At 37.0% G+C, this 27,048-nt stretch overlaps 1 protein-coding gene across 4 annotated transcripts in view; it reads left to right on the top strand.

Annotated features, from left to right (window-relative positions):
- Positions 1–27,048, top strand: part of LOC127451343 (potassium voltage-gated channel subfamily H member 6-like) — a 54,381-nt gene that overhangs the window by 20,816 nt on the left and 6,517 nt on the right. For 2 of the 4 annotated variants that reach the window (XM_051715956.1, XM_051715953.1), the window contains 9 exons: positions 12,338–12,763; positions 14,711–15,128; positions 15,490–15,689; positions 20,991–21,243; positions 22,991–23,184; positions 23,305–23,401; positions 23,532–23,795; positions 26,196–26,379; positions 26,481–26,685. In XM_051715956.1, coding sequence (XP_051571916.1) covers positions 12,338–12,763; positions 14,711–15,128; positions 15,490–15,689; positions 20,991–21,243; positions 22,991–23,184; positions 23,305–23,401; positions 23,532–23,795; positions 26,196–26,379; positions 26,481–26,685 — 2,241 coding nt within the window. The remainder of the gene's footprint in view (positions 1–12,337; positions 12,764–14,710; positions 15,129–15,489; positions 15,690–20,990; positions 21,244–22,990; positions 23,185–23,304; positions 23,402–23,531; positions 23,796–26,195; positions 26,380–26,480; positions 26,686–27,048) is intronic. The other 2 variants (XM_051715955.1, XM_051715957.1) reach the window with 2 other exon arrangements.

Below are 27,048 nucleotides of genomic sequence, written 5' to 3'. Positions count from 1 at the left end.
ATTAGAGTAAATAAACAAATGTGACATACTGTAGGCATGCCACAGTGCAACTGCAAAGCAAGGGCAAAATATGTTGACATTGTGCTTCCCAGAATTTAAGTGGAATGTATACTGTATAAAGTGTAGTTTGCAGTAAAAGTGTGCAATATGTGAACATTATTTAGACCCACTTCTCTTGCTTTACTGAATTATAAATTCTACATTGAAATTTTGTTCATTTTGTTTAATTATATTTTATATTTTAAAAATTTCTATCCCAGCATAATATACAGAGACAACTATAAGTAAGCCTATATAAGCCTATAACTATAAGTATAATAGGTCAATTTTCTCGAAAACTGTGAACACTGTGACTCTGTGGTACTATAAAAATTCCTGTGTTTGTTTTGAGTGACCTGCTCAGACCCGCCCCTACAACGTTACTCAACCAATGGCGTGATTTGGGTGAGGGACTATCTGACTGTTTGAACAACTGCAAAAGAGGCACGTATTCAGAAAGCTGTTTTGAAAACATTCTTTATATTTGCAATTGCGTTCGGTGGTGCTAGTGTCCAAGAAATTACGTACTTCAGCTTTAATATTAGAAATAAATGAAATACGAGAGAAAACATATTTTATTGATTTGAATTTATTTTTTTATTTTTTTATTTTCTCCCCAATTTGAAATGCCCAATTCCCAATGTGCTCTAAGTCCTCATGGTGGCGTAGTGACTCGCCTCAATCCGGATGGCGGAGGACGAATCTCAGTTGCCTCCGCGTCTGAGACAGTCAATCCGTGCATCTTATCACGTGGCTTGTTGAGCATGTTACCGCAGAGACATAGCGCGTGTGGAGGCTTCACGCTATTCTCCGCAACATCCATGCACAACTCACCACGCGCCCCACCAAGAGTGAGAACCACATTATAGCAACCACGAGGAGGTTAACCCATGTGACTCTACCCTCCCTAGCAACTGGACCAATTTGTTTGTTTAGGAGACCTGGCTGGAGTCATTCAGCGCGCCCTGAATTCAAACTCGTGACTCCAGGGGTGGTAGTCAGCGTCTTTACTCGCTGAGCTACCCAGGCCCCTATTGATTTGATTATTTGATTTTATATTTTCATTGTAAATATTTTCGTTTTTCGGTAGATTACTTTAAACATTGTTCTTTACATATTCTGAATATTATCTGAAAACATTTCTTCAGTGGTTGGAAATAAAAATATCACAGAGAACAAGATTTCAGTGTAGTATTTGTAATTCATTGGGTTGAGGTAGTTTAGTCTCTTCGTGATGTCCCAACACAAAGCATTACAGTCTGAAACAGAAGAGGAAGACATTTAATGAGTCAGAAGCAGACAGTACAGCATCCCAGAATATACCCGTCTGTAGATTTAGGGTTGCACCTGTTGAGTTGTCAGACTTTGAAAGGCTACAATTACAATGATTCAGTGATTTAATTTGCTTTTGTGGTGCTTGGAGTTCAGTTGAAGGTGCATTAGAAAAAACTATCATACAGTCTCAATAATACATTGTCACTGTCTTGCGTGTTTATGTGTATACAAATGCAACCTGACTGTTTGTAAGAGGTGCATCCTTTGCAATGCATGTATTACATCCATTTTTGCACATAGGCTAATCATTATGCAAATCGGATGGCCTTTGTCTATTCCACACCTTTGTCAGTTTGTTTGTGTGTGCGTATGAGGAAAAAGAGGGCGAGAGACAGAAAGGGAGGTGTTGCCCAGTGTCAGTGCGCTGTGTTTCCCTGTCTCAGCATAGCTCAGAGAATGTCACCATGAGCTTGAAAGAGAAACTTAAGCCGGTAAGTGCAAATTCTTGCCTTGCCCTTTATTTATCTCCTCCGTATCCATTCATTCTTTTCACAACTTTGCTGCTTTGTGTTTCGCTATCACTGTCCCTGATTTTACCCCTTCCCACACCTGGTTGGAAAAGAAATAGGTCAGGACCTTGATGGATTTGACTGGCAGTTGATGCCACACACATAGGTCATTGTTAATGGTGTTGTTTTGGTGTCAGTCTCTATTGTGACTTATGAGACATATGCTGTCTGGAACAACTGATAATTCTTTTGTGATGTGCTTTTTGCCTGTGGACACATCCCTTTTGTTTTGGTTTCTGTTTGTTTTTACTTTTTTGTTTGGTCTTGATGCCATTCACTGTTTTTCTTTGCTTGTTGTAGTAGCTTGTGGAAACAGCCCTTTATTTGGCTTTTGTTTGTTTTTCTTTATTTGTAGTTTTTCCTTATTGCTATTCACCATTTATTTATTTGTTATAGTAGCAAGGATGCATTCTTTTATGTTGCTTTTGTTTTGTTTTTTATTGGTATTCACCATTTTTTGTTTGTTTGTTTGTTTTAGTAGCATATGGACACATGCCTTTTATATTGCTTTAGGTTATTTTTTCTTTATTTTATTTTTTCCTTATGGCCATTCGCCTTGTTTTTGTTTTGTTTGTTTTAAAGCATGTGAACACCATTTATTTTGCATTTATTACTGCCATTCATCATGTTTTTGTTTTGCATGTTTAAGCGGAGTGTAGCGTGTTAAAAGCTGCTTTGTCAGAGCATGGAGGAAAGTATTTTTGTTAGTGCAAAGAACACACAGTACCATGGAACACATGTAATGGAAATGTTACAATGGCCTTAGTTGCACGAGATAAAGTTACTGCTAAAGTTTTTGCACTGTACATGTTTGACATTTGTGTATCTTTGTGTGTGTGTGTGTGTGTGTGTGTGTGTGTGTATGTGTGTCACTGAGTTCGTGGCTGTGGTCAGCGTGCAGATGGTGAGAATGGATTTGCCTAGTTCCATCATAATGAATGAGTGTTAGATTATATCAATAAGCACAGATATCTCGCTCCAGTGAATTCGTGTGTGTGCATGTGAGTGCCTTCTGTGTGTGGACATAAGGAGCTCCCCAGCACATGGTTTTGAATGTGCACTCTTACAGTGTGTTTGTGTGTATTCATAGACGTGCAGACTGATAAAAGAGAACTGTGGAAAAGGTCGGGACTCCACTTGATGAGGACATTTTGATACAGTCACGTAAAAATATATGTAATCTCTGCTTGAATTTGATGATTCATGTCCAGTTCTTACGTTGTATTAAAAGTGAGCATATTATATGTTGATTTAGAGTTTCAAACTTTTTTTTAAATTCAATTTTAGATTAAGGATAGAAATATGTTATATTTTTGTAAATGCATTGTGGCCCTTTTTACCACTCACTGAATATTGGTGCTGTAATCTGTAATCTGTATCACTTTTGTACAGAATGAGCTATTTGTATCTTCTTTTCAGGGCCACTGCCTTCTTATTATTATGCCATATAAAATTATACTGCATGCGTGTGTGTGTGTGTGTGTGCGTTATATCAGGTAAGACTCCCAAAACAGATCTGAGACATTCTTTACACCTAATGGTGGAGAGGCTTTTTAAAGGAAGTGTGAAAAATTATGGCTAAAATTGTTTCTCCTATCCCAGGTTAATGCGCCAAGAAAACTATAAGTAAGCCATTTGTAGGTTTGATTTCCTCTGAAAGTATAGAAACACTGGTTTTGTGGCGCTTCTATCATTTGCTCTGTTAATTTAAGCCAAAGAATTCCTATTAATTTTAATGGCAGTTATTATGCCTATACATGACCTGGGACCAATTGGACCTGTTTGTCCTACTGAGACTATGGGGGCTTATGAAAGATGTGATGCATGTTTGGGAAATCTTTCATATTTTTTGTCAAATTGTTTGGTGCTGACAAATGATACAACACAACAAACAGTTAAATATAGGCTAGTTCTGCTTTGTTTTAGTACTTATCCATACCAGATACATCCTCTGTCCCTGCTGAAAAGACCAGCTTAACCAGCATGCAATTCCAATGCTGGTATAGGTTGGGTTATGCCGGTTAGTGCTGGTTTGGTGCTGGTCTAGCTGGTGGACCAGCATAACCATGCTTATCACCATCAAAACCTTGCTGGTGAAGCTGGTCTTTTCAGCAGGGATAGTATGTGATGGTCTGAGTCAGTTCACTGCAGACTGTGATTTGCTCCAATTGTCTTGAAAGATAGGCTAACCCAAGAATTCTGGGCATCTTTCTGGGCAACTTCCTGAGATTCCGTCTCAGTCCAGAGATCTGTCTGTGTCTCCGTCTGTGGAAAGTTCTAAAGAATACTAACCGGAAAAAAATATAAAATAGATAAAGGTCTCACTGTTACACTCCAATACTTGTTTTAACAGTAATTTAAAACCGATTTGCAGTATTTATGTATTGTAAAAAGTTATTTTCAGATATTAAATAGCATTTGTTACAGCTGTGTTAGATGTATCTTTATTTATCTTTTTGTTGTAAATACCTTATGTGAGAGTGTGAGACCTGAAGTGCGGTAATCTGTATATTATACTGTATATGTATAATATTTGTAAGAGCTAGAGCATAACTTGAAATTCTTTCCAGGTTCATACAGTGCATTGGGTTAGACATGCAAATCAAAGCAACAAGATATTTGTTAATAGTTTCTGTGTAATTTTGTTCAATGCAAATTAATATGAAAAGGTTTCTCATTTGCAGATCAGGTGATGCCATTGACACTCATAGTGAAGTAGTACATTTTCTTTTGAAAACTATTTACTATGGGCTTCTTTGCATGTGGTATAAAATGGGCTCTTGACACAAATAACAGATAGAGAAATTGAGGTAGATAAAGAAAGAGAGAGAATGAGGAAGATACAGGGCTCTATTTTTGTGAGTGTGCAACGTGCAACGACAGTCCGCAACGTCTTATCCAATTTTCGTGAGAGCACTACTTCTAAGCACAATTTTCATGCCAGCACAAATGGGCGTGAGTGGGAATGTTTGCGATACTGTGGGTGTAGGAGTGCAAATTGAGGGTTTATTGTATGTAAATGAAGTGGCGCAAAGCGCAATTTGCTCTAAGAATTTGGTCATTGCGCTAAGACATTTCAAAACCAAATTCAGTTCCTGCATTTGCAGTTTGGAGATTTCACCAGCAGGTGATAATAAAGTTCATGTCAGAACATCAAATTATGTCCTTGATGATTGCTGTTGAAGCTGTTTGTTGAGATCTGTGTTACATTTTCTAGAGGTCATGGTTTATTTTTTCAATTATTATTATTTGTATTTTTAAGTCACTGTAAAAGGGGCCAGTGGAAGAAGGAGAGAGTAAAATGTTCATTATTTTGATTATATTTTCGTTTCGTTTGAAGTGTACTTTGATTTTAGAAATATTTTTGGTTTAATTATTTCATGTTTCAGTAAATGAATTTAATTTCGATTGGTAGAAGTGAAGTGCGTTCCAATACGATCACTGTTAATACTAGCCATGATTTGTTTGTCAGTAGATGAAAATGATTAATAATACTTACATTCTCTGTAATTTAACGGAGCCTACATCCATATCCTGAACCACATTTTCCATGGGTATAAAATTTAACAAGGACGCACAAAAATAATGTAAATCCATATTTTTGTTCTTCTAATTCTTGCATACAGTCCATTTACACTACCAACTTCTTATGAATGTACTGTTTTTGTTGATATCGCTGGTGCTCGACAGGGAATATACTGTATAATAGGACAGAGTAGGTGCTGGAGAAGAACCTCCATTGACCCGATTTGCGCCTTGAACGTGCGAATTCGCCAAACCCACTTGCGCCTACAATTAGCGCACGCTTGCACGAAAATACCAATACTTCATGGCCATGCCCAGTGACTTTGCACTTATGAGTTAAGGCATTGTGCTGCACTTAGCGCTTGCGCTCTTAAAATAGGGCCCTATCGAGTAAAAGATGCCTTCCACTACAAGCCTACCACTGTTTTACTGTTGTTACTGTAGTAAATAAGGTGGTCCTACTTTATATTAGGTACATAGAATACATAGAAAACAATGTTTGTATAGTGCAATTACATGTTGTTCTGCAAAATTCTCACAAGATTCACATTTGCTGCTACTGACATTGAGTTACACCTGCCGAACCGAAGCAGTGTGTCAAGACAATTTTGCAGCAAACAACACGTGTGATTTTACACCAGCAGCGTTTCTGCTGCAGAAACTGCTGTGCTCTATACAGAAAATAAAGATATAATTTTTTATCAGGCATGACCTATTGATAAGTGTTACTAGCTTGATCGTCATGAAATCTTATTTACATTATGCTGGTGTTATCTAATGCAGTCTTGTAGAATTATTTAATGTAGTGACAGCCAACACAATAAGCTCTGCTCATTTTTAAAGATCATTATTAAGTGGAAGGGGAGGATGATGAGCCTGAATGTTGTTTTTCACAACAGAAGACGATTTTCACTCTTAATAATATAGCTTAATAATATAGTCAGAAAAAAGTAATTATGCACAACCACTGAATAGCAATATCTCTTTGTTCAAACACCAGCCAAAACGTTTAAATGTTGAATATTTTCTTCACAAAAAGGATGCACTTGCAATATGTTAACTCACCATCTTCACCAACAGCCAGGTACAGCATCCCATGTTTTTTCTTTTGTTAATTAATCCTTATAACAAATTGAAGGCAATAGAGCACTTTAATACAAGTGTCTTTCAGTATAAGACTGAGGTAAGTTCTGAATTTACCGACTACACGTGCTGTCGTGTGCATTTGTTTACATTTGGCAACACTCAGCTGTATATGGGTATTGCTTTTAACCCTTTAGACCTGTTCTCAATGTAATAGTATAAAAATGGGCAGTTTTATTTTGTTTGTTTAAGTCTATGACTTGTAGTTTGAAATGATAAAAACATATGTCTGTTTTTATATATATATATTTAAAATAATAAAAAAAGTTTTTGTAAAATTTGTGTTGTAGTATTATTATTATTATTATTATTTATTATTATTATTTGGTTTTCCTATGCGCTGTAATTAAAATGAAAACACACTAGACTAAAAATATAGGCTTATTCTGTGCAATATCTACTTTTTTGTATCAGCACCTCTTCACGATGTCCATCAACAGTGCAGTGTCACTTTAATTCAGCGTGTGCCGCGCTGCAAAATAGACTCGACACGAAACTCCCGCTGCAGTGCAGCTCACGTGCTGCTTCTGACACACTCTGACACACTGCTTCTGCTTCCAAAAAATCTGCTTTTTACTTTATAAGGTATTGTTAATCACCTTAAAAATTACAGAAGAGCACATGATGACATGAAGTTCACCAATAGTGGCTCTTCCAGGAGCAATGACCAATAAACATGTAGAGACAGTGCTCAGTGTCACTCACACAAACACTAAACACCATCAGGGTAACACAAGTGAAATTTAAATAATGCAATAAACATTAACTAAACTACATTACAATATAAAACAGAACACCCCAATGTACATAACTGATATTAAAAATAAGATAATATAATGAAATATGATGGGTAATGCAGGGAATTGTGGGAATGCCCAATTATTGTTTTTTTACTGTAATTTTAACAATAATTTACTGTAAAAAGTACATGTACTCTCTTGTTAAACAATGTACATTTTTACCATTAATTATACAGGAAAATCATACTTTTTACAAATAAAAAATTTAATTTTTACAACATTTTATTGTAAAAAGTTCTGTATTGTCTTTTAAAATATATTAAAACATTTTACTGTATATTTTACAGTTATTATTCATTAATCAATTAAAGTTTTTTTTCTGTAGCATTTTTACAGTCTTTTACCATTAAAATTACAGACATTTTTACAGTGTATAGATCTATACTAAATAAAAAAGGAGTGAGCTAATCATTTTATTTTTATGCAAATAAAATAGTATTTATTATAGTAAAATTAGTATTTCATACCATAGTTAATTTGTACAGTAGATATTGTGCAAGAACAATGATGCATTTTCATAGTGAAAGGAAACATATAATAAATTAGCTTACTATAATTTTCTTTCTTTTTTTTTTTTTTTCAGGTGTTAGTTACTGGGTTAACAAAATAGAACACTGTCAGCTATATTGTCTGATGCTGTACACTGAAAAAGTGGTAACCTAAAAAATATGCTTCAAGTGCTAACATTAAGTCAGAAATATTAAAACATGAATATATTAGGTTACACCAACTAAACTCATTTTAAGGGTTACATCAAGTAGAAATAGCAATTGCATTTAACTATTTTATTTTGTCAGCTAATCTTTATGAGAGACATGTGTTCTATTGGTCTTTTAGCCTTTTTAGGCCTCATTTGGTTTGACCTGATGAAAATGTTCCAAACCCTCCCTCACCACTCCCTTCCCTGTCGATTTTTTCTTCAAAGTGCCGCATTAAGGCAGTGAAGCCTATTTTGTTCAGCAATCCAGCATTTGTTCCCTGGGATTCAAAAAGCTGGCATCATTTATCTAGTACTGCCTTATTTACTTGTTTATTAGTTTTTTCTTTCTTTCTTTCTTGCTCGTTCGCTCGCTTGCTTTCTTTCTTGCTTGCTTGCTTGCTTTCTGGTAGAGCTGTGGTGTTTGGTGTAAAGGTTAGTTCATGTATGTCTTGGGTGAGGAGGTGTCTGTTTTGAGGTAAAATGGGGGATCTTTTGGGCTTTCTGAAGACACACTTTTGCTGTGGATGTTGGGGGCAACAGCATGATGCCTTAGAGAATCTGGACATGGAGGCTCTCATCGTCATTCCGGTCAGTACAGACTAAAAACACTCACACTGTCTGAGCCCACAGACTGGACACTGCAGTTTATGAAGGATGCACATAAGTTCAGAAATGTTGCACTAGGGTTTTATGAATGTGTATGTTTTCAAAGATCTTACTGAGGTACTTGGGAGAGTTTTCTCTATACAGAGTTTCCCACTTCATGGCTTGTGATATGCCAACATTTATCATAATACATTTTCCGTGGTTTAGCTTGAATGGTTGGTAGGTGGTGACAGGCAAATTACATTTAAACCTCTTATTCAAAGCCATTGGTCTATTTAAACAAACGTAATTCATTGCAAAAGAACATTCAGCTTAATAGCACTGCTACATTTAAAAGAATTTAAAAATAAGCACAAGATATGCCTTATCACATCACTCGACTTCCTTGACAATGAAACTGCAGAAGGATGCGTTTTCTTGATGTTACAAAATTCTTTTGAAAGAAAAGGGAAAATAATGCAATGTGTATAATAGTTTATCAGGGAAAACAAAAAACTTTGTATACAGTACTAAGTTTTGAGATTTTGCTATCAATATTTGAAAGTATCAGTAAATTCCATGGTAACTAGTAACTATAATTGTCATTTAATGGGATTTTTAAATTATTTTCTAACAAAAATCTTTTCAGTTGACCAACCTTTCTACATTATTGATGTTCACCAATCAACTTTTAGTTTCCATAGCAGCCAGTGGTTGCCATGGTCCTCTGTGCCAGCAGTAATCAGTGCTTGCTAATGGTGTATTAAAGAAGTGATATTCTGCAGCATTGTATATAGGAATACTTTATTTACTAAGCAATATCACATGAGCAAGAGTGAGGTTGCACTGAATATCAGTACAGATCAGTACAACAGTCCTGAAAACAAGAAGTTAAAATAGAGTAAAACACATTTTAGAAAAAAATGTGGCCAGTTATTTTTCTTTCTTTCTTTCTTTCTTTCTTTTTTCTTAGCATTGTCTTCTCCCTCTAGCCTACAAACAGTCAGTGATTGATCAGCATCAGAGATAGAGATGCTAATGGGAAGCTCAAGTCTGTTCTGTTGTACTTGTACACAGCTGTTATCTGATGAGTTGTTTCAGAAGGTAGTGTTTATCATCAACTAGTGCTGTCAGTTGATCATTTTTTTAATTGTGATTAATCGCAGATTTGTTTTGTAGCTAATTGCGATTAATTGTAAATTTGACACTATATGTACTTCTTTTCCTGTCAAAATGCATTTATTTCAATCTTTGGAAAGAAAACAAAACAATATGTAACAATATAATGCTTTATTAACCTTTTCCAACCAAAACCTTTGACAGTATAAAGAGAGAAATGCACTAAAATAGCAACAATTCACGTAAAATTAAATGTTTCCCAAAGTCTAACTTGGAGTTTGTCTAATTGTAAGAACTAGTCCCCCCCCATAGGTTGCACTTTCATTGCAATGGGAAGTAAATCTCTCATCCTCCACAATATCATCTGCTGGCAGACTGTGGCTATCTGCTTTGTTTCAGCAATTGTGAAGCCGTGTTCATGATTTGCATCAGGGCGTCAACGATAGCGTCAAGTGCAGCTTTGAACTCCACATGAAAAGTGCTTGTAGACAAAAACATCTCATTCTGCATTTTAGTGATAGTTAATACTTGACGTGCTTCTGTGGTAATTAAAATGTGCCTTACATGGGCTGAAAAATACTTGATTTCTATCACAAGTCCCATCTCGGCTTGTTTTGTTCAGCAAATAGCCTTAAGAGCTCCTTTTTCTATCATTTTATCACTGACATGGAGGCGCTGTTGTGTATGTGTTGTGAAGTGTGAATCAGTGTAATATGCTGTATATAGTGTTTATGCTGGTTTATGCTGTATTAAAAATAAATGTGTTTATCGCGATTAAGAAAACATTACCTGCTAAGCTCTTTTAATTAATCGCATGTGTTTACACGTTAATTCTGAAAGCTCTATCATCAACCCAACCACCCTTTGCAACATAAATGCACAATGTCAGGGAAGCTGAATAATGTTTGGGCTTGAAATTGAATATTTAAAGCTGAAGAGCATAATTTTTCTGAGTTAAATACGTTCTCTTATCCCAGCTTAGTAATATGCAATAACAACTATAAGTAGGTTACAGCTTGATTTCCCAGAAAAATCTGAACTCTGTGGCTGTAAAAACTATTTGTTTGACCAATGGCAGACAGTGCAATTGTTCAGGAATCCTGTTACTGACATTAGTGACACAGAAAATACACACTTTAGCTCTAAATAATAAAATTAGGAAAAATATTTTGTCTGTTTTTGTAATTCTATATTGTTTTTTTTTGTTTGTTTGTTATTTTTATGCAGCGAAAAATATATATATATATTTTGTCTTAGTCACGTCTTACTCCAAAGCGAGACCATTTCAAGCAGTGTGGTTGTTTAGCCATATACTCAACTCAGAAACAGACCACTTGTGATGAATGTCTTCAGGCTGTGCCCTTTAAAATTTGATCTGGTCTGTAGGACATGGCTGCTGCCCTTTTTTTTGAATAATGGTACATGTTAAGAGGAAGATGAGGCTTAAAGAGCACAGCATGGTAGTTGAATACTGTACATTTCTTTACAGAGTGTCTAAAGATCATACTCAGAATTTCAAGTGCATACATCAATACATTACAAAGCATTGAGTGATTTGTTTGCATTTTAAAATGGCATTGATCGAGATATGGTCTACTGTTCATTCTCACACCTCTCTCTCTGTGTGTGTGTATGTGTTAATTTTTTTAAAGGGTTCTGCAGACGGATCCTCTGACATTTTCTAGTGTCGCTCACAGACTGCACCTTGTATGTGTGTTTGTTTCTGGGACTGAATCAATATTTCTGCTTAAACAAGATATGCCTGCTGGTCTTTGCATATAGTGGAGTCTGTGTCTGAGACCACATTGAAAATATGGAATTTCAAATCTAGTTTAAACCTGGAAATAAGCAGAAATTATTTGGATTTTGAAAAGTGTAAAACAAATTTTTTTTTCTTTTTTTTTTTTTGACATAAAATGAATAAAGTCCTGAACTTTTTCTCGGTCACTGATCAAATTAGAAAATGTGTGACATTGACCATGTTAAATCCTTTATATAAAAAGGGCAGATTTTCTTGCTTCTACATTATCAAATCATGCTGGTTAAACATGGATCATCAGATTTTGCACAAACTTGTGGAGTCCATGCCAGCTCGAGTGAATGCTGTAATTAAAACAAAAGGGGGATATACCAAATACTAATAAGTCCTAAAATTCATGTTCATTTTTAAATTAAACTTCACTCAAATTATTATGAAGGTAATGGAAAAAGTATTTATTTATTTTGTAATATATCACATTAATATATTACGTTACATAATATTAAAGTAATATATTAAATTACATTTTCTAAAATATTAAACAATGCAAATAAAAGTGTTTTCACTAATGGTCTCAGACCTTTGGACCCCACTGTATGTTTAAAACATTGTCATTTCCAACAAATTCCTTAAAATAAATTATTTTCTTTGTATTTTTGAAGTTGTTAGTCTCTTTATACAGGACCGATATCACCTCATATAATTTGGAAAACAAAGTTCATTTAAAGCCTGCATTCCACTAACACCTGTTGCTTTTCAGTTAAAAAATACCCTCTGACCACTGATCCTATTGTTTTGCCTCTCTCTCTTATTCTCTTCCCAGGTGCTGTCACTCGGGGCAGATGTGCTTCCCGAATACAAGCTCCAAGCTCCACGTATCCACAAGTGGACCATCCTTCACTACAGCCCCTTCAAGGCAGTATGGGACTGGATCATCCTACTCCTGGTGCTCTACACAGCCGTCTTCACTCCCTACTCGGCTGCCTTCCTCCTCAACGAGCAGGAGGACGAGAGAAGGCGCACCTGCGGCTACACCTGCAACCCCCTCAATGTTGTGGACCTGGTGGTGGATATCATGTTCATTATTGACATCCTAATCAGTTTCAGGACCACGTATGTCAATCACAACGACGAGGTGGTGAGCAATCCAGCTCGTATTGCTCAGCACTACTTCAAGGGCTGGTTCCTCATAGACATTGTGGCTGCCATTCCTTTCGACCTGCTCATTTTCAGATCAGGTTCAGATGAGGTGAGAAAGGCTGAGATGTGGTAACCAGACTGAATATTAAAGGTGCTGTTAGCGATTTTTTTTACTTTTTTATTTATTCTTTTTATGCAGAAAATGTTCCTTATCCCTGAAAGATATCACTGAAATAAGTGTTCTGAGATATCTCACCGTCTCTGAGACAGTACTAGAATGTGTAGACAGCAAACAAAAATGCGACCGCAGGCTGCGGACACATTCTTTGATCAGCCAGTCAGAAGACTTTGATGTGCTTTCTGCCTGTCAATCATTTTGTGCATTCTCAAAGTGTAGTAGTTGAAGCAGAACATTCAGGCTTAGAGTCATATTCAGGGGGTGTGTCTAATTCAATGACTCAGTCTTGTGGAAGTTCCAGAACGGCTAAAATCGCTTACAGAACCTTTAATCATTAATATTTCAACTGTACAGCTCGATATCCTAAAACACAATCTGAATGTACAATTTGTTAAATTGGGCACATGTTCTAAATTTAGTACCAGTCAGACAAGTAAATGTATCAGCTAGCATACTGATTGCAGTGTGGTAATGTTGATTGTGTTCGTTATTCTGAATCAGGGACTAAAAACTAAATGTTTTTCATTTCGGTTCGTTCTAAACAGAAACTATATTTTTTTGTTCCAGTTCTGGTTCTGGTTAGAAATAAATAAAAGAACGGTTAATAATGTTCTTTTTTAAATGACAGTACTCCGTGCTAAGGGTGGGTGATGTACCAGTTGCAGTGTTGCCAGATCTCACAAGAGAAACAAGCGACTTGGTCTGGAAAAACAAGCTAAAAATAAGCAAATATAAGAGATTAAAAAAGAAATTTCCCATTCGGTGGCGTTCTCAGCACAGAAATGATAGCAAGCATAGCATACAATAGCCTATATAAAATAACGTCTTTTTAAGAAATGTATTCTTATTATTAAATATATCACCTAAATATTTCAAATATACTGTACATCTGCTAAATCTCTTTCACATGCATACACACACACTGCGTGGGCATGTTTGGACTAAACACCATCTTATGCATATTATTATAATTATTTGTTTTAATTACAGTTCTGCTTCTCAGTCAAAAGCCGGCAGCATCAAATCTGTATTAATGCATCATATCTAACAATAATTTGACATGGAAAAAACTGAGAAATTTACCTTTTACCTCTATATTTTTCTTGCATCTGGATTAATTATGCATGTATAATTAGTAATTATATATAGTTGCCAAAAGGTCTTCAGCATGTCACAGAAGGCTACATCCACAACATGCAATTAGGCAAAGAAATGTGTGATGCTGCAGTTTCCTTCAGGAACAAAGCACATGCTTACCAACTTGTACTAAAAAGAATGAAGATTCAAATGTTTAATTTCACTTCAACTACTTTTTCTGGAAAATGACAATAGTCTTTGAACTTGACAATAATCATGTCTTTTAGTTTTCGGCTATTTTGATGCATGAGGTGAAATAAATGAGGCTGGTCTTACTCATAACTGTGGTTGTTGGTTAAGGCACATTTAAAAAGAAAAAAAGAAAAGAAGTATCATTACTTTTGGCAGGTCATTTTTTTTCACTGGCCCCTAAGCTAAGTAATTTGAGGATCACTTTCTGCACTAAAGGATTAATATTTACAAAGCAAAGTCACCCAAACATAATATGGTCATAGTTGCAGATGTCCTGCAGACACTGATCAGCCACAACATTAAAACCACCTGCCTATTATTGTGTAGGTCCCCCTCGTGCCGCCAAAACAGCGCCAACATGCGTCTCAGAATAACATTCTGAGATGATATTCTTCTCACCACAATTGTACAGAGTGGTTATCTGAGTTATCAATATTAGGCAGGTGGTTTTAATGTTGTGGCTGATCGGTGTATATATTTAAAGTGTGATTGTGAAAACATATTTCACCTTTCAATCAGGTCACTTTCCTCTCAAACTCCTTCCTCCAGCCTCAAACCACCACTCTGATTGGCCTTCTGAAGACCGCGCGGCTGCTGCGTTTGGTGCGAGTGGCGAGGAAACTGGACCGCTACTCTGAGTACGGTGCAGCTGTGCTTTTTCTCCTCATGTGCACCTTTGCACTCATCGCCCACTGGCTGGCATGCATTTGGTACGCCATTGGCAACGTGGAGCGCACCAGCTCTGCCCGCATTGGGGGCATGAAGATCGGCTGGCTGGATAACCTGGCCGACCAGATCGGCAAGCAATACAATGACAGTGATTTCTCCTCCGGCCCCTCCATCAAGGATAAATATGTAACTGCACTGTATTTTACCTTCAGTAGCTTGACCAGTGTGGGATTCGGAAACGTCTCTCCCAACACCAACCCTGAGAAGATTTTCTCCATTTGCGTCATGCTCATTGGCTGTGAGTGCATTGAATTTTTTCTACATAATAGACCCAAACTAAGGTAATGAACATAGTTGACATGTCATGCGGTGTGACATGCTGTAGTCCATATAAAATGATTTTTAACCGCATTCTTATGCATCCAGCATTTATGAGTTTATATTAATTGAGAGACTACATGGTATATTTGTATTTTTTTTTATTCATTTTTCACACCTCAGGACCAGTAACAGGACCTAAGATATAGATTTTAACCAAAAAATATTATGTTCATGTGAACAAATTATTGTCAACTATACGGTATACTCACTGTTGATTATTTGTTTGGTTCCAACCACGGTCTTGACTGATAATAGTCTTGGATATTCTTTCTTTCCAGCCCTGATGTATGCCAGTATCTTTGGCAATGTGTCTGCTATAATTCAGAGGTTGTATTCAGGCACAGCTCGCTATCACACTCAGATGCTACGAGTGAAGGAGTTCATCAGGTTCCATCAGATCCCAGGAGGCCTCAGGCAGCGGCTGGAGGAATACTTCCAGCACGCCTGGTCCTATACTAATGGCATTGACATGAATGCTGTGAGTAATGCACTCACATGCTGTTCAAAATATGCCTACATTACAATAAGAACCACAAAAATACCTGTATCGATATAAGGTGTGGATTTCTGTATGAATGGCTCCAAAACCATGAATTGATCATCTAAGTGATAGTCAGAAAAACAGTAAATAATCTGTGTTGGGAAGTAACAGATTACATATAATCAGGATTACATAATCAGATTACAAAAAAATCAAGTACATGTAACTAGATTAGATTACTTTTTAAAATGTGTGTAATCAGATTACAGTTATTTTTCATGGATTACATGATTAATGTTTTTAATTACGAATCAACCAACAATAATAACAAATGTTTACATACAGCACAAAACATTTCACATTGAGGGTGTTTATATGCACATTCTAACACCGTTTATGCTTAATAAACTGACAAAATGGATGGTCATTTAAGTGCATTAAATGGCTTTCCTTTATCATATACGGCTTAAGAATAAACCGATCAACACGGGTAGATTTTTGCCCATTAACCTGATTTCGCGTCACATTTAAACACCTTTACTGGCATTCTTACCGGCTTATTCAATGTACCCAAGTATTGTGTGCATGCCTTTTCATGGTTTGACATCAAAAGCAGAAAATAATCTTATTAATTTAAATCTAATGTAAACACAGATTTCTTGCTTTATCTGATTTTTTAAATAAGATGATTTTGGGAGTTATCAGCATATTGGTGTGCATGTAAACAGGCTCACTGTAATATGTAAGGGATAATGTACTGTCAGCAAATTGTTATCTCTCAATAAACCTGACAGGGTGCGAGGGGTCTTGTATCTCCCTGAAGGGGTTTATTTTGTGATAACAACCGGATGACAGTACATTATCCCGCTTATTACATGGCTACTAAGCAAATAAATAAATACAGTTGCAATCGAAATTATTCAACCGTGTAAGCAAAAATGTATTTCTATGCAAAAAATGCAATTAAAAATAAGCTGTCTCAAAAGCTAATAGAGGAGATTATTTCATTACACAAGAAAGGTCATGGCTAAAAGTACATTTCCAAGGCACTTCAATTTCCAATAGACAAAGTTGGCAGCACCATTCATACATTTTTTAAATATGGTACAACAGCAACCTTGGGGTGTGGAAGAAAGCAAAACTTTACCAAGGGAAATGTTGACTTGAATATTCAAGGAGTAATAGGAAAGAAGTAGGAAAGACCTGTGAAGTCCTGGAAGAAGGTTTTATAGACGTATAACACTAAACTGAAAATGAGTTTTAGACCCATGGGTCAGCAGTACGTCTGGAGTAAGATGACAAGGTGATGACAAGAACGACACCATCCCCACAGTCAAGCATGGATGTGAGTCAGTCCTGTTATGGGGGTGTTTTGCGGCTGCAGGAAACGGCTATCCTGACTATGTGACTGACACCATGGATTCTTTCAGGTATCAAGCCATTTTGGCATGAAAAATGTGATGCCTTCAGTGTGTAAATTGAAGCTCGTGATCACTGGACTTTCCAGCAAGACAATAACACCAAGGATATATCCAAGTTGTCCAAAATCTGGTTCAGGGATAGGTCGTGGAATGTCCTTAAATGGCCCTTTTAGTCCATCATTAAAATCCCATTGCAAACCTTTGTTGGGATTTCAAGGAAGCAGTGGCAGTACAGAAACCAAAGAATGTCAATGAGCTGGAAGATTTTGCTCATGAGAAATGTGTAAAAATTCTAATAGAGAGTTGTCCAAAGCCTGAGAACACTTACCTGAGACATTTATTTGCTGTTATTAAGGATAAAGGATGCTCCACAAATGATTGACTTTGGGGGTTGAATATTTTTGACATGACATTTGTGGAGAGAATTAGTAATTTTTTATTTTAAAATTTGGGTAAACTGAACTCTTTGTTCTCAAAATCACTCAAATGTGTATTAAAACTTAACTGTTTACTGAGGTTTTAGTTGATGTGTTTTAATTCACATCACCAGAATGTATTGCTGGTCAGGGGGGTTGAATAATTTCGATTGCAACTGTACATAGACATAAAATATTGATTTGCAATGAAATTATGTAATTTGAGAAGAAAAAAATCACTGAACATCTGAAATCAACCTCCGGTTTGCGTCTCAGTTCTGTTGGTGGTTTCTTTTTATGAAAATTACCATCTGACTCCTCATTATTCAGCCTATTACAAGACTACTTGCCAGATAAACAAATAAATGGACATGACACTTAAGGAAATAAATCGCTGAACAGCTAGAATCAACCTTTGGTTTGCATCTGAGTTTTCTGTTGGTGTTTATTTTGTGAAAATGGGCATCTGCCTCCTAATTATCAAGGCTATTATAAGACTACTTGCCAAATAAACAAATAAATGGACATGAAACATTGATTTGAGTTGAAAATATTTTATTACCATACTTGAAGAGATCGCACAGTGATCAAAGAAGCAGGAGTGATGGATCGCAAGGACCTGGATGAGCGGTCTGACACGTGTAACTGCGGTGGTTACAGAGCAATAACAGACTGCTGGATTGCTTAATTTAGTTTAAGCAATCCAGGTCAGTTATGACAAAAGTATATGATCCTAGAATTATGTCTTGGATAAAGGGTAATTGGAATAAGGTGTTCCAATTATAGGAATATTCCGGGTTCAATACAAGTTAATCTCAATCGACAGCATTTGTGACATAATGATTATTAACACAAAAATGAATTCTGACTTGTCCCTCCTTTTCTTTAAAAAAAGCACAAATCTGGGTTACAGTGAGGCACTTACAATGGTAGTGAATGGGGTCAGTCCGAACATTAAAGTGCTTACTGTTTCAAATTTATAACCACAAGACAATATGCGTGTTAATATGATTTTAGTGTGATAAAATCGCTTACTAACCTTTTGTGTGTAATGTTATAGCCAAGTTTACAACTTCGTTGCCATGACGACTTAACATCATAAACCCTAAATGAACATAGAAACAATTAATTAAAAAACTTAACAGTTCAAATAATACATGAGCTTTGACAGAAGAATTAATGAAAGTGCCCCCATTCACTTCCATTGTAAGTGCCTCACTGTAACCTCCATTTTTACTTTTTTTAAAGAAAAGGAGGGACGATTTGAAATAATTTTTTGTAGTAAAACATTATGACACACATGCTGTCGATTGAGCTTAAATTGGACTGAACCCTGAATATTCCCTTAATTCAGGCTTTGATTTGACAATGGTCTGGTGTTCTTTTGTTTACAAATGGAAGAATTTCAACAATGTTACTATTTTTCCGTAAGAGTACCCAGTCTAGAATCCTCAACCAACTGACAAAGAATTGGGTCACAGATATGGATCTTGCATTATCTCTTTTACACTTGAAAATGCCTGTTTTCTTAAATTCATATACAGGTGCTGGTCATATAATTAGAATATCATCAAAAAGTTGATTTATTTCACTAATTCCATTCAAAAAGTGAAACTTGTATATTATATTCATTCATTACACACAGACTGATATATTTCAAATGTTTATTTCTTTTAATTTTGATGATTATAACTGACAACTAAGGAAAATCCCAAATTCAGTATCTCAGAAAATTCGAATATTACTTAAGACCAATACAAAGAAAGGATTTTTAGAAATCTTGGCCAACTGAAAAGTATGAACATGAAAAGTATGAGCATGTACAGCACTCAATACTTAGTTGGGGCTCCTTTTGCCTGAATTACTGCAGCAATGCGGCGAGGCATGGAGTCGATCAGTCTGTGGCACTGCTCAGGTGTTATGAGAGCCCAGGTTGCTCCGATAGTGGCCTTCAGCTCTTCTGCATTGTTGGGTCTGGCATATCGCATCTTCCTCTTCACAATACCCCATAGATTTTCTATGGGGTTAAGGTCAGGCGAGTTTGCTGGCCAATTAAGAACAGGGATACCATGGTCCTTAAACCAGATACTGGTTGCTTTGGCACTGTGTGCAGGTGCCAAGTCCTGTTGGAAAATGAAATCTGCATCTCCATAAAGTTGGTCAGCAGCAGGAAGCATGAAGTGCTCTAACACTTCCTGGTATACGGCTACGTTGACCTTGGACCTCAGAAAACACAGTGGACCAACACCAGCAGATGACATGGCACCCCAAACCATCACTGACTGTGGAAACTTTACACTGGACCTCAAGCTACGTGGATTGTGCGCCTCTCCTCTCTTCCTCCAGACTCTGGGACCCTGATTTCCAAAGGAAATGCCAAATTTACTTTCATCAGAGAACATAACTTTGGACCACTCAGCAGCAGTCCAGTCCTTTTTGTCTTTAGCCCAGGCGAGACGCTTCAGACGCTGTCTGTTGTTCAAGAGTGGCTTGACACAAGGAATGCGACAGCTGAAATCCATGTCTTGCATACGTCTGTGCGTAGTGGTTCTCCCCCACATTTTTGAATGGGTTTTGTTTCACAATCCTCTCCAAGGTGCGGTTATCCCTATTGCTTGTACACTTTTTTCTACCACATCTTTTCCTTCCCTTCGCCTCTCTATTAATGTGCTTGGACACAGAGCTCTGTGAACAGCCAGCCTCTTTTGCAATGACCTTTTGTGTCTTGCCCTCCTTGTGCACCATGTCAATGGTCGTCTTTTGGACAACTGTCAAGTCAGCAGTCTTCCCCATGATTGTGTAGGTACAGAACGAGACTGAGAGACCATTTAAAGGCCTTTGCAGGTGTTTTGAGTTAATTAGCTGATTAGAGTGTGGCACCAGGTGTCTTCAATATTGAACCTTTTCACAATATTCTAATTTTCTGAGATACTGAATTTGGGATTTTCCTTAGTTGTCAGTTATAATCATCAAAATTAAAAGAAATAAACATTTGAAATACATCAGTCTGTGTGTAATGAATGAATATAATATACAAGTTTCACTTTTTGAATGGAATTAGTGAAATAAATCAACTTTTTGATGATATTCTAATTATATGACCAGCACCTGTATATATATATTTTAGAATAGCTTTGTTTTTATAAGTCCTGACCTAATCCCATTGAAATGCTGTGCTGTGATCCAGAACAGGCAATTGAAGCAAGACATCCCAAAAATATACATACTAAATAACAATTAACATAAAGAATGAGCTAAAATATCTCCTAAGCACTGTGCTAGTCACAAGGCTATACAGAAAGCATTTGGTTGACATTACTGCCAATAAAGTTTTCACAAACTTTTTCTCACAGCTGTAACAATAAAGCACAACACACGTCTATTGTTGTTATGTATTTTTTTGTATTTGTTAAAACTGTATGCCTCTAATTTTCAGTTTTGCGTTTCTTCTCCTACTCCAGGTGTTGAAGGGTTTTCCGGAGTGTCTACAGGCTGATATCTGCCTGCATCTGAACCGCAGTCTGCTGCAGAACTGCAAGGCATTCCGGGGGGCGAGCAAGGGATGTCTGCGGGCTCTGGCCATGCGTTTTAAGACTGCCCATGCCCCACCCGGTGACACTCTGGTGCACAGTGGAGACGTATTGACTGCCCTGTATTTTATCTCCCGAGGCTCTATAGAAATCCTCAGGGATGATGTGGTCATGGCCATATTAGGTGTGAGAGGCAGTGTCTAGTTTTGATTGATCTAGTATATATTCTTCTCTGTATTGCATTTTTATAACCTTGTTGTTTTTGACATCTTTGCCACTTTGACATCTCCATCTGTGTCTTCTCTTCTGTTTCACTGCTTTTTCCTCTGCTTTGATGTTCTCACCATCATGTGCTACTACATCTCATTGATTCTTTCTCATCGATTATTAACAGGCTATATAATATGTTGCTGCAGCTCTTTATTGTAATGTGCCATGCAGATCAATATAAAGCAAGGCTCTCACCATGTTGCTCTATAGCAGTGGTTATTTATAGGCCAAGAACCACTTTAGATCATATCAAAACATCCAAGTACTACCAAGTCACCACCAATTTTCCTTTTAACTTTTTTTCCAGCATTGAGCAAACTGAATATCATATTTTAAATATCAGTATTGCTGTAGTTGAAGGGTTAGTTCACCCAAAAATGAAAATTCTCTCATCATTTACTCACCCTCATGCCATCCCAGATGTGTATGACTGTCTTTCTTCTGCTGAAAACGAATAAAGATTTTTAGAAGAATATCTCAGCTCTGTAGGTCCATACAAATCAAGTGATTGGTGATAAGACTTTTCAAGCTCCAAAAATCACATAAAGGCAGCAGAAAAGTGATCCAGTGGTTCAATATACATGTATGTCTTCTGAAGCGATGCAGTCACTCTGGGTGAGAAACGGATAAATATTTAAATCCTTTTTTACTATAATTCTCCACTTTCACTTTCAGAATGTGAAAGTGAAAGTGGAGATTTTTTAGTAAAAAGGATTTAAATATTGATCTGTTTCTCACTCACACATATATCATTTCTGAAGATATGGATTAAACCAGTGGAGTCATATGGATATTTGTATGCTGCCTTTATGTGATTTTTGGAGCTTGAAAGTTCTGGTCACTATTCACTTGCATTGTATGGACCTACAGAGCTGAAATATTCTTCTAAAATCTTTGATTTTGTTCTGCAGAAGAAAAAGTTAAGATACATTATGGTGCTGTAAGACCCTCTTCAGTCCCTTGACAGGCCCTTTGTGGGAGGACCGAATGAGAGCAGCATCTAAAAAACACATCATAATAGTAACATTTAGAAATGTTGTGTTGTATAAACATTTGTTGCAAATATTTTTTATGTAAAATGCATATTTGTATTTTTTAAAGGGATAGTTCACTCAAAAATTAAAATTCTTTCATCATTTAATCAACTTCGTGTTGTATCAAACAGTATGATTTTCTCTCTTCTGTGGAACACAAAAGGAAATGTTTGGCTGAATGACAGCTCATTTACCATTTACTTTCATTGCATCTTTTTTTATACAATGAAAGTGAATGGTGACTAAGGCTAACATTCTCCCTAAAATTTCCAGGGTGAACGTTTTTGGCTGAACATTCCCTTTAATAGTGTAAATATCTAGAGTCGTCCTTGTGGTATGTGTTCTAAAGTTTGAGAGCCATTCTATATCATTTAAATGTTCTATGTTCTATGGCAATTAAAGGTTGCCACCACCTTTTTCTTGCATATTTTTGTCTGAGCTGGTACCTGTGTTTCTGACATCACCAAATGCAGCTTTATAGTGCCCCTTAGTGGGTAAACTGTTTGGATGTTGAATGCATACCATCAGCAACATGAAGAGACCTATCGTTGACACCAAACTGAGATATTTTTTTCTCGTCTATATTACTTATTCCAACCCTGTGTTTCCTTTCCTTCCTCTCTGCAGGTAAGAATGATATTTTTGGGGAGCCCATCAGTCTGTATGCCAGGCCAGGGAAATCAAGTTCAGACGTGAGGGCTCTGACTTACTGTGACCTGCATAAGATCCTGAGAGATGACCTGCTGGAGGTGTTGGACATGTACCCTGATTTCTCAGACAACTTCTGGAGCAACCTGGAGATCACATTCAACCTTAGAGATGTAAGCCACTCAAACTCACACACTTATTAAATGAGATGTGTATTTGATTAGCTATTCTTTATGCATGTTTCTATATATGTGTGAGTAATTATGTGAGTTACTGAAGCTTGTGTGTATCAGGCAGACAGAATCATGCATCCAACCCCAAGCGAGGACTCAGACTGTGGGTACCGTCGGCCCAGACACCGAAGGAACCCCCTACAGCGCAATCGACCTGGTAAGGGTGTCCATCTAGTAATTTTTCCATTTAGGCTACATGAAAACTACAGACCAATGCTAAAACAGTTAAGTTTATGGCCATTGCTGCAGAACTGCACAGCTCATTGCTCTGCTCTTACCCCTCTCAGATGGGATGGACCGAGATGGGATGGACACATACCCAATCCAGACCTGTTCTCCCATCGGGAACCATCAGGGGGCGATGCCACTCTCACATTGGGATGAGTTATGCAGTAATACCAGTGCTGCTTCCCTGTCCAGTGAGGGGGACCTAAAGCCCCTGGTACCTGGCCGAGGGAAGACATACTCTCCAGGGATAGAGATGCAAGAATACTCCCCTTCTGCTGTCAGCATGGGAGGATCACAGGACCGAGGGGCACATTCATACACAGGTGCCAACAGAAAGAGTGAATACTTTGGCTGAATCAGTGTTATTATAGTTAACGAAAACTAAAACAAAAACGAACTAAAATCATAAATAAACTAAAAAAATTATTGAAAAAAAAACTGAAACTAAACTAAAATACTTTTTCATAACTCCAAAACTAACTAAAATAAAATAAAATTATCTCGAATTCATTTTAGTTTTCGTTTTTGATATTCTCGGGTGAATATGGGCAAAGTGGGACACTTTTGGAAATTGTACATTTCTTGACACTTTCAGTTATGATCCAAACGCTTCATAACCTGACATTATACCTTTGAAGTAAGCTTAGGATGTCTTCTACCTTAGTCAAAAGCAAAAATGAAGAAAAATCTTTGAAGACCCTCTTTTGACCAAATTTCAGATTTTTTTATTTTTTTATTTATTTATTTATTTTTTCAATTTAATCAATTTAAAACCTCAAAAAGTTAAAAGAATAGTTCACCCAAAAATAAAAAATTCCCTCATCATATACTCACCCTCAGGCCATCCCAGATGTGTATGACTTTCTTTTTTCTGCAGAACACAAATGAAGATTTTTAGAAGAATATCTCAGCTCTGTTGGTCCATGCAATGCAAGTCAACAGAGTCCAAAACCTTGAAGCTCCAAAAAGCACAAATGCAGCATAAAAGTAATCCATTAGTGGTTTAATCCATGTCTTCTGAAGTGATCTAATCTGTTTTGGGTGAGAACAGACCAAAATGTAACTACTTTTTCATTCTACATCTTGCAATTGCAGTCTAGGGGAACAATCATGATTTCAAGCTTGATAACACTTACTAGTAGAGTTCGCAGAGTGCTAGATGGCACTGGGAAATATAATCAAGCTTGAAATCACGATTGCCAAGGAGACTGCTGAAGTTAAGATTTACAGTACAAAAAATTGATCTGTTTCTCACCCACCCCTATCATATCACTTCTGAACACATGGATTAAACCACTGGAGTCATATGGGCTACTTTTATGCTGCATTTATGTGCTTTTTGGAGTTTCAAAGTTCTGGCAACCATTCACTTGCATTGTATGGCCCTACAGAGCCAAGATATTCTTCTAAAAATGTGTTTGTGTTCTGCAGAAGAAGGAAAGTCAAACACATCTGGGATGGCATGAGAGTGAGTAAATGAGAAGTTTCATTTTTGGGTGAACTATCCCTTTATTCAGTAGTTCGTATGTTAATGTAATCTTGTATAGAAGAGGTAAACTTATTTATTTAATTATTTGTTTTGCTGTCCATATACTGGAGGGCTCAGAGCTCGAGACTCGACCTGATAAAAAAGAACTAAACTGAAACTACAAAACACTGAGAAAACTAAAACTAAACTAAAACTAACAGACAAACTGTGAAAACTAACGAAAACTAAACTAAACTGCAATGACAAATTGAATAGAAAATAGGAATAAAAACTAAATTAAAAATCCAAAACTATAATAAAACTGGGCTGAATATTAATTTACATACTATCAGTCCTAGATGCAGTATCAAGAAGCAATTTTATGATGTTGTAGAATGTCCAAATAAGGGACTTTCTTCCGTGGAACACGTTTAGCAGAAAGACAGCTACCATTCACTTTCACTGCATCTTTTTCCATACAGTTAACATGAACAGTGACTAAGGCTAACATTCTGCATAACATCTCTTTTTGTGTTCCATGGAAAAAAGAAAGTCATATGGGTTTGGAACAACATTATGTTGAGGAAATTACAAAATATGTTCTTTACCATTGCTGTAGCTACTTTTGTATTTATTAGAAGTATGCAAACTGGTAATCAGCCCCTGTTTATTTTTCATCTACATACACTCACTGAGCACTTTATTAGAACACTATGGTCCTAATAAGGTGCCCGACATGGTATTCTGCTGTTGTAGCCTATCCGCCTCAAGATTCGATGTGTTGTGCATTCTGAGATGCTATTCTGTTTTCTACAATTGTACAGAGTGATTATCTGAGTTACCGTAGCCTTTCTGTCAGCTCGAACCAATCTGGCCATTCTCTGTTGACCTCTGTCATCAACAAGGTGTTTCCGTCCGCAGAACTGCCGCTCAATGGATGTTTTTTGTTTTTGGCACCATTCTAAGTAAACTCTAGAGACTGTTGTGCGTGAAAATCCCAGGAGATTTCCCCATTCTGATGGTTGATGTGAATATTAACGGAAGCTCCTGACCTGTATCTGCATGATTTTATGCATTGCACTGCTGCCACAGGATTGGCTGATTAGATAATTGCATGAATGAGTAGGTGTACAGGTATTCCTAATAAAGTGCTCAGTGAGTGTATTTGTCACATTTTACAATTAATTTCTTCTATTGCAGCTTTAACTTATCCATCCTAACTCATAATCTATCAACACATTCTTTACCCCAACAGCAGCTTCTCTCAATGTGTATGGGTTATATGGCTATTTGCCCGAACGCAGGGCCAGTCAGTACTCAGAGAGTCAGAGACGGCCCTCTGCAGTACAGACTTGTTACCACCATCACAGCCTCTGCACTGAGGACAGACCCAGCCAACTGCAGGCCCGCCTGGAACGACTGCAGTCCCAGCTCAACAGGTCAGACAACTAGGGAACAGAGGGATGTTTAGAGAGGGAGGAAACTAGCTATATATGCAAAGTCTGGATTTTCCCTTCAACCTCTCTTTCTCTCTTTCCAGACTGGAGACCAAGATGACAGCTGATATAAATGTGATTCTGCAGTTGCTGCAGAGGCAGATGGCATCAGTGCCCCCTGCCTACAGTGCAGTTTCCCCTGAACCGCTCACAGCCCACCAAGTTCACCCCACCAGCCTGTACACTACAGCAGCCCACAACACCATGCCCTCTGTACAGATCACTGACAGTCCATCATCTCCTGGTAAGGTAGGTTGTGATGTCAGCAGTGAGAGTGGAAGGGTGTGATATTATGTATTTAGTCATGACCTTGTTTGTGGACTTGTAAACTGTACATTAGATGAAAAATGGAAATCAGAAACAGTATAAGGAGCACTGACGTGCACAGAACGGGGGCTACAGGGGCGCAATATAAATGTGCCCTTCACAAATGTCTTTACTACAGCACAACCCTTGCTGATTTGTCATGTTATTAAACATAATCTTGACAAACATGTTTGGATATTTTCGTCTTTCCCAATTCATGTAGGACCCGATCAGGGCTGTCAGTTTTTAAAGGGTCATGACATACTTATGATATAAATTTTTTAATAATTGTATTTTCTTCCCTGA

Source organism: Myxocyprinus asiaticus, chromosome 14 (genome assembly GCF_019703515.2).
Source record: "Myxocyprinus asiaticus isolate MX2 ecotype Aquarium Trade chromosome 14, UBuf_Myxa_2, whole genome shotgun sequence".
Taxonomy (NCBI): Eukaryota; Metazoa; Chordata; class Actinopteri; order Cypriniformes; family Catostomidae; genus Myxocyprinus; species Myxocyprinus asiaticus.
The sequence above is the reverse complement of the archived record's forward strand: the minus strand, read 5'-3'. Positions and strand labels throughout refer to the sequence as shown.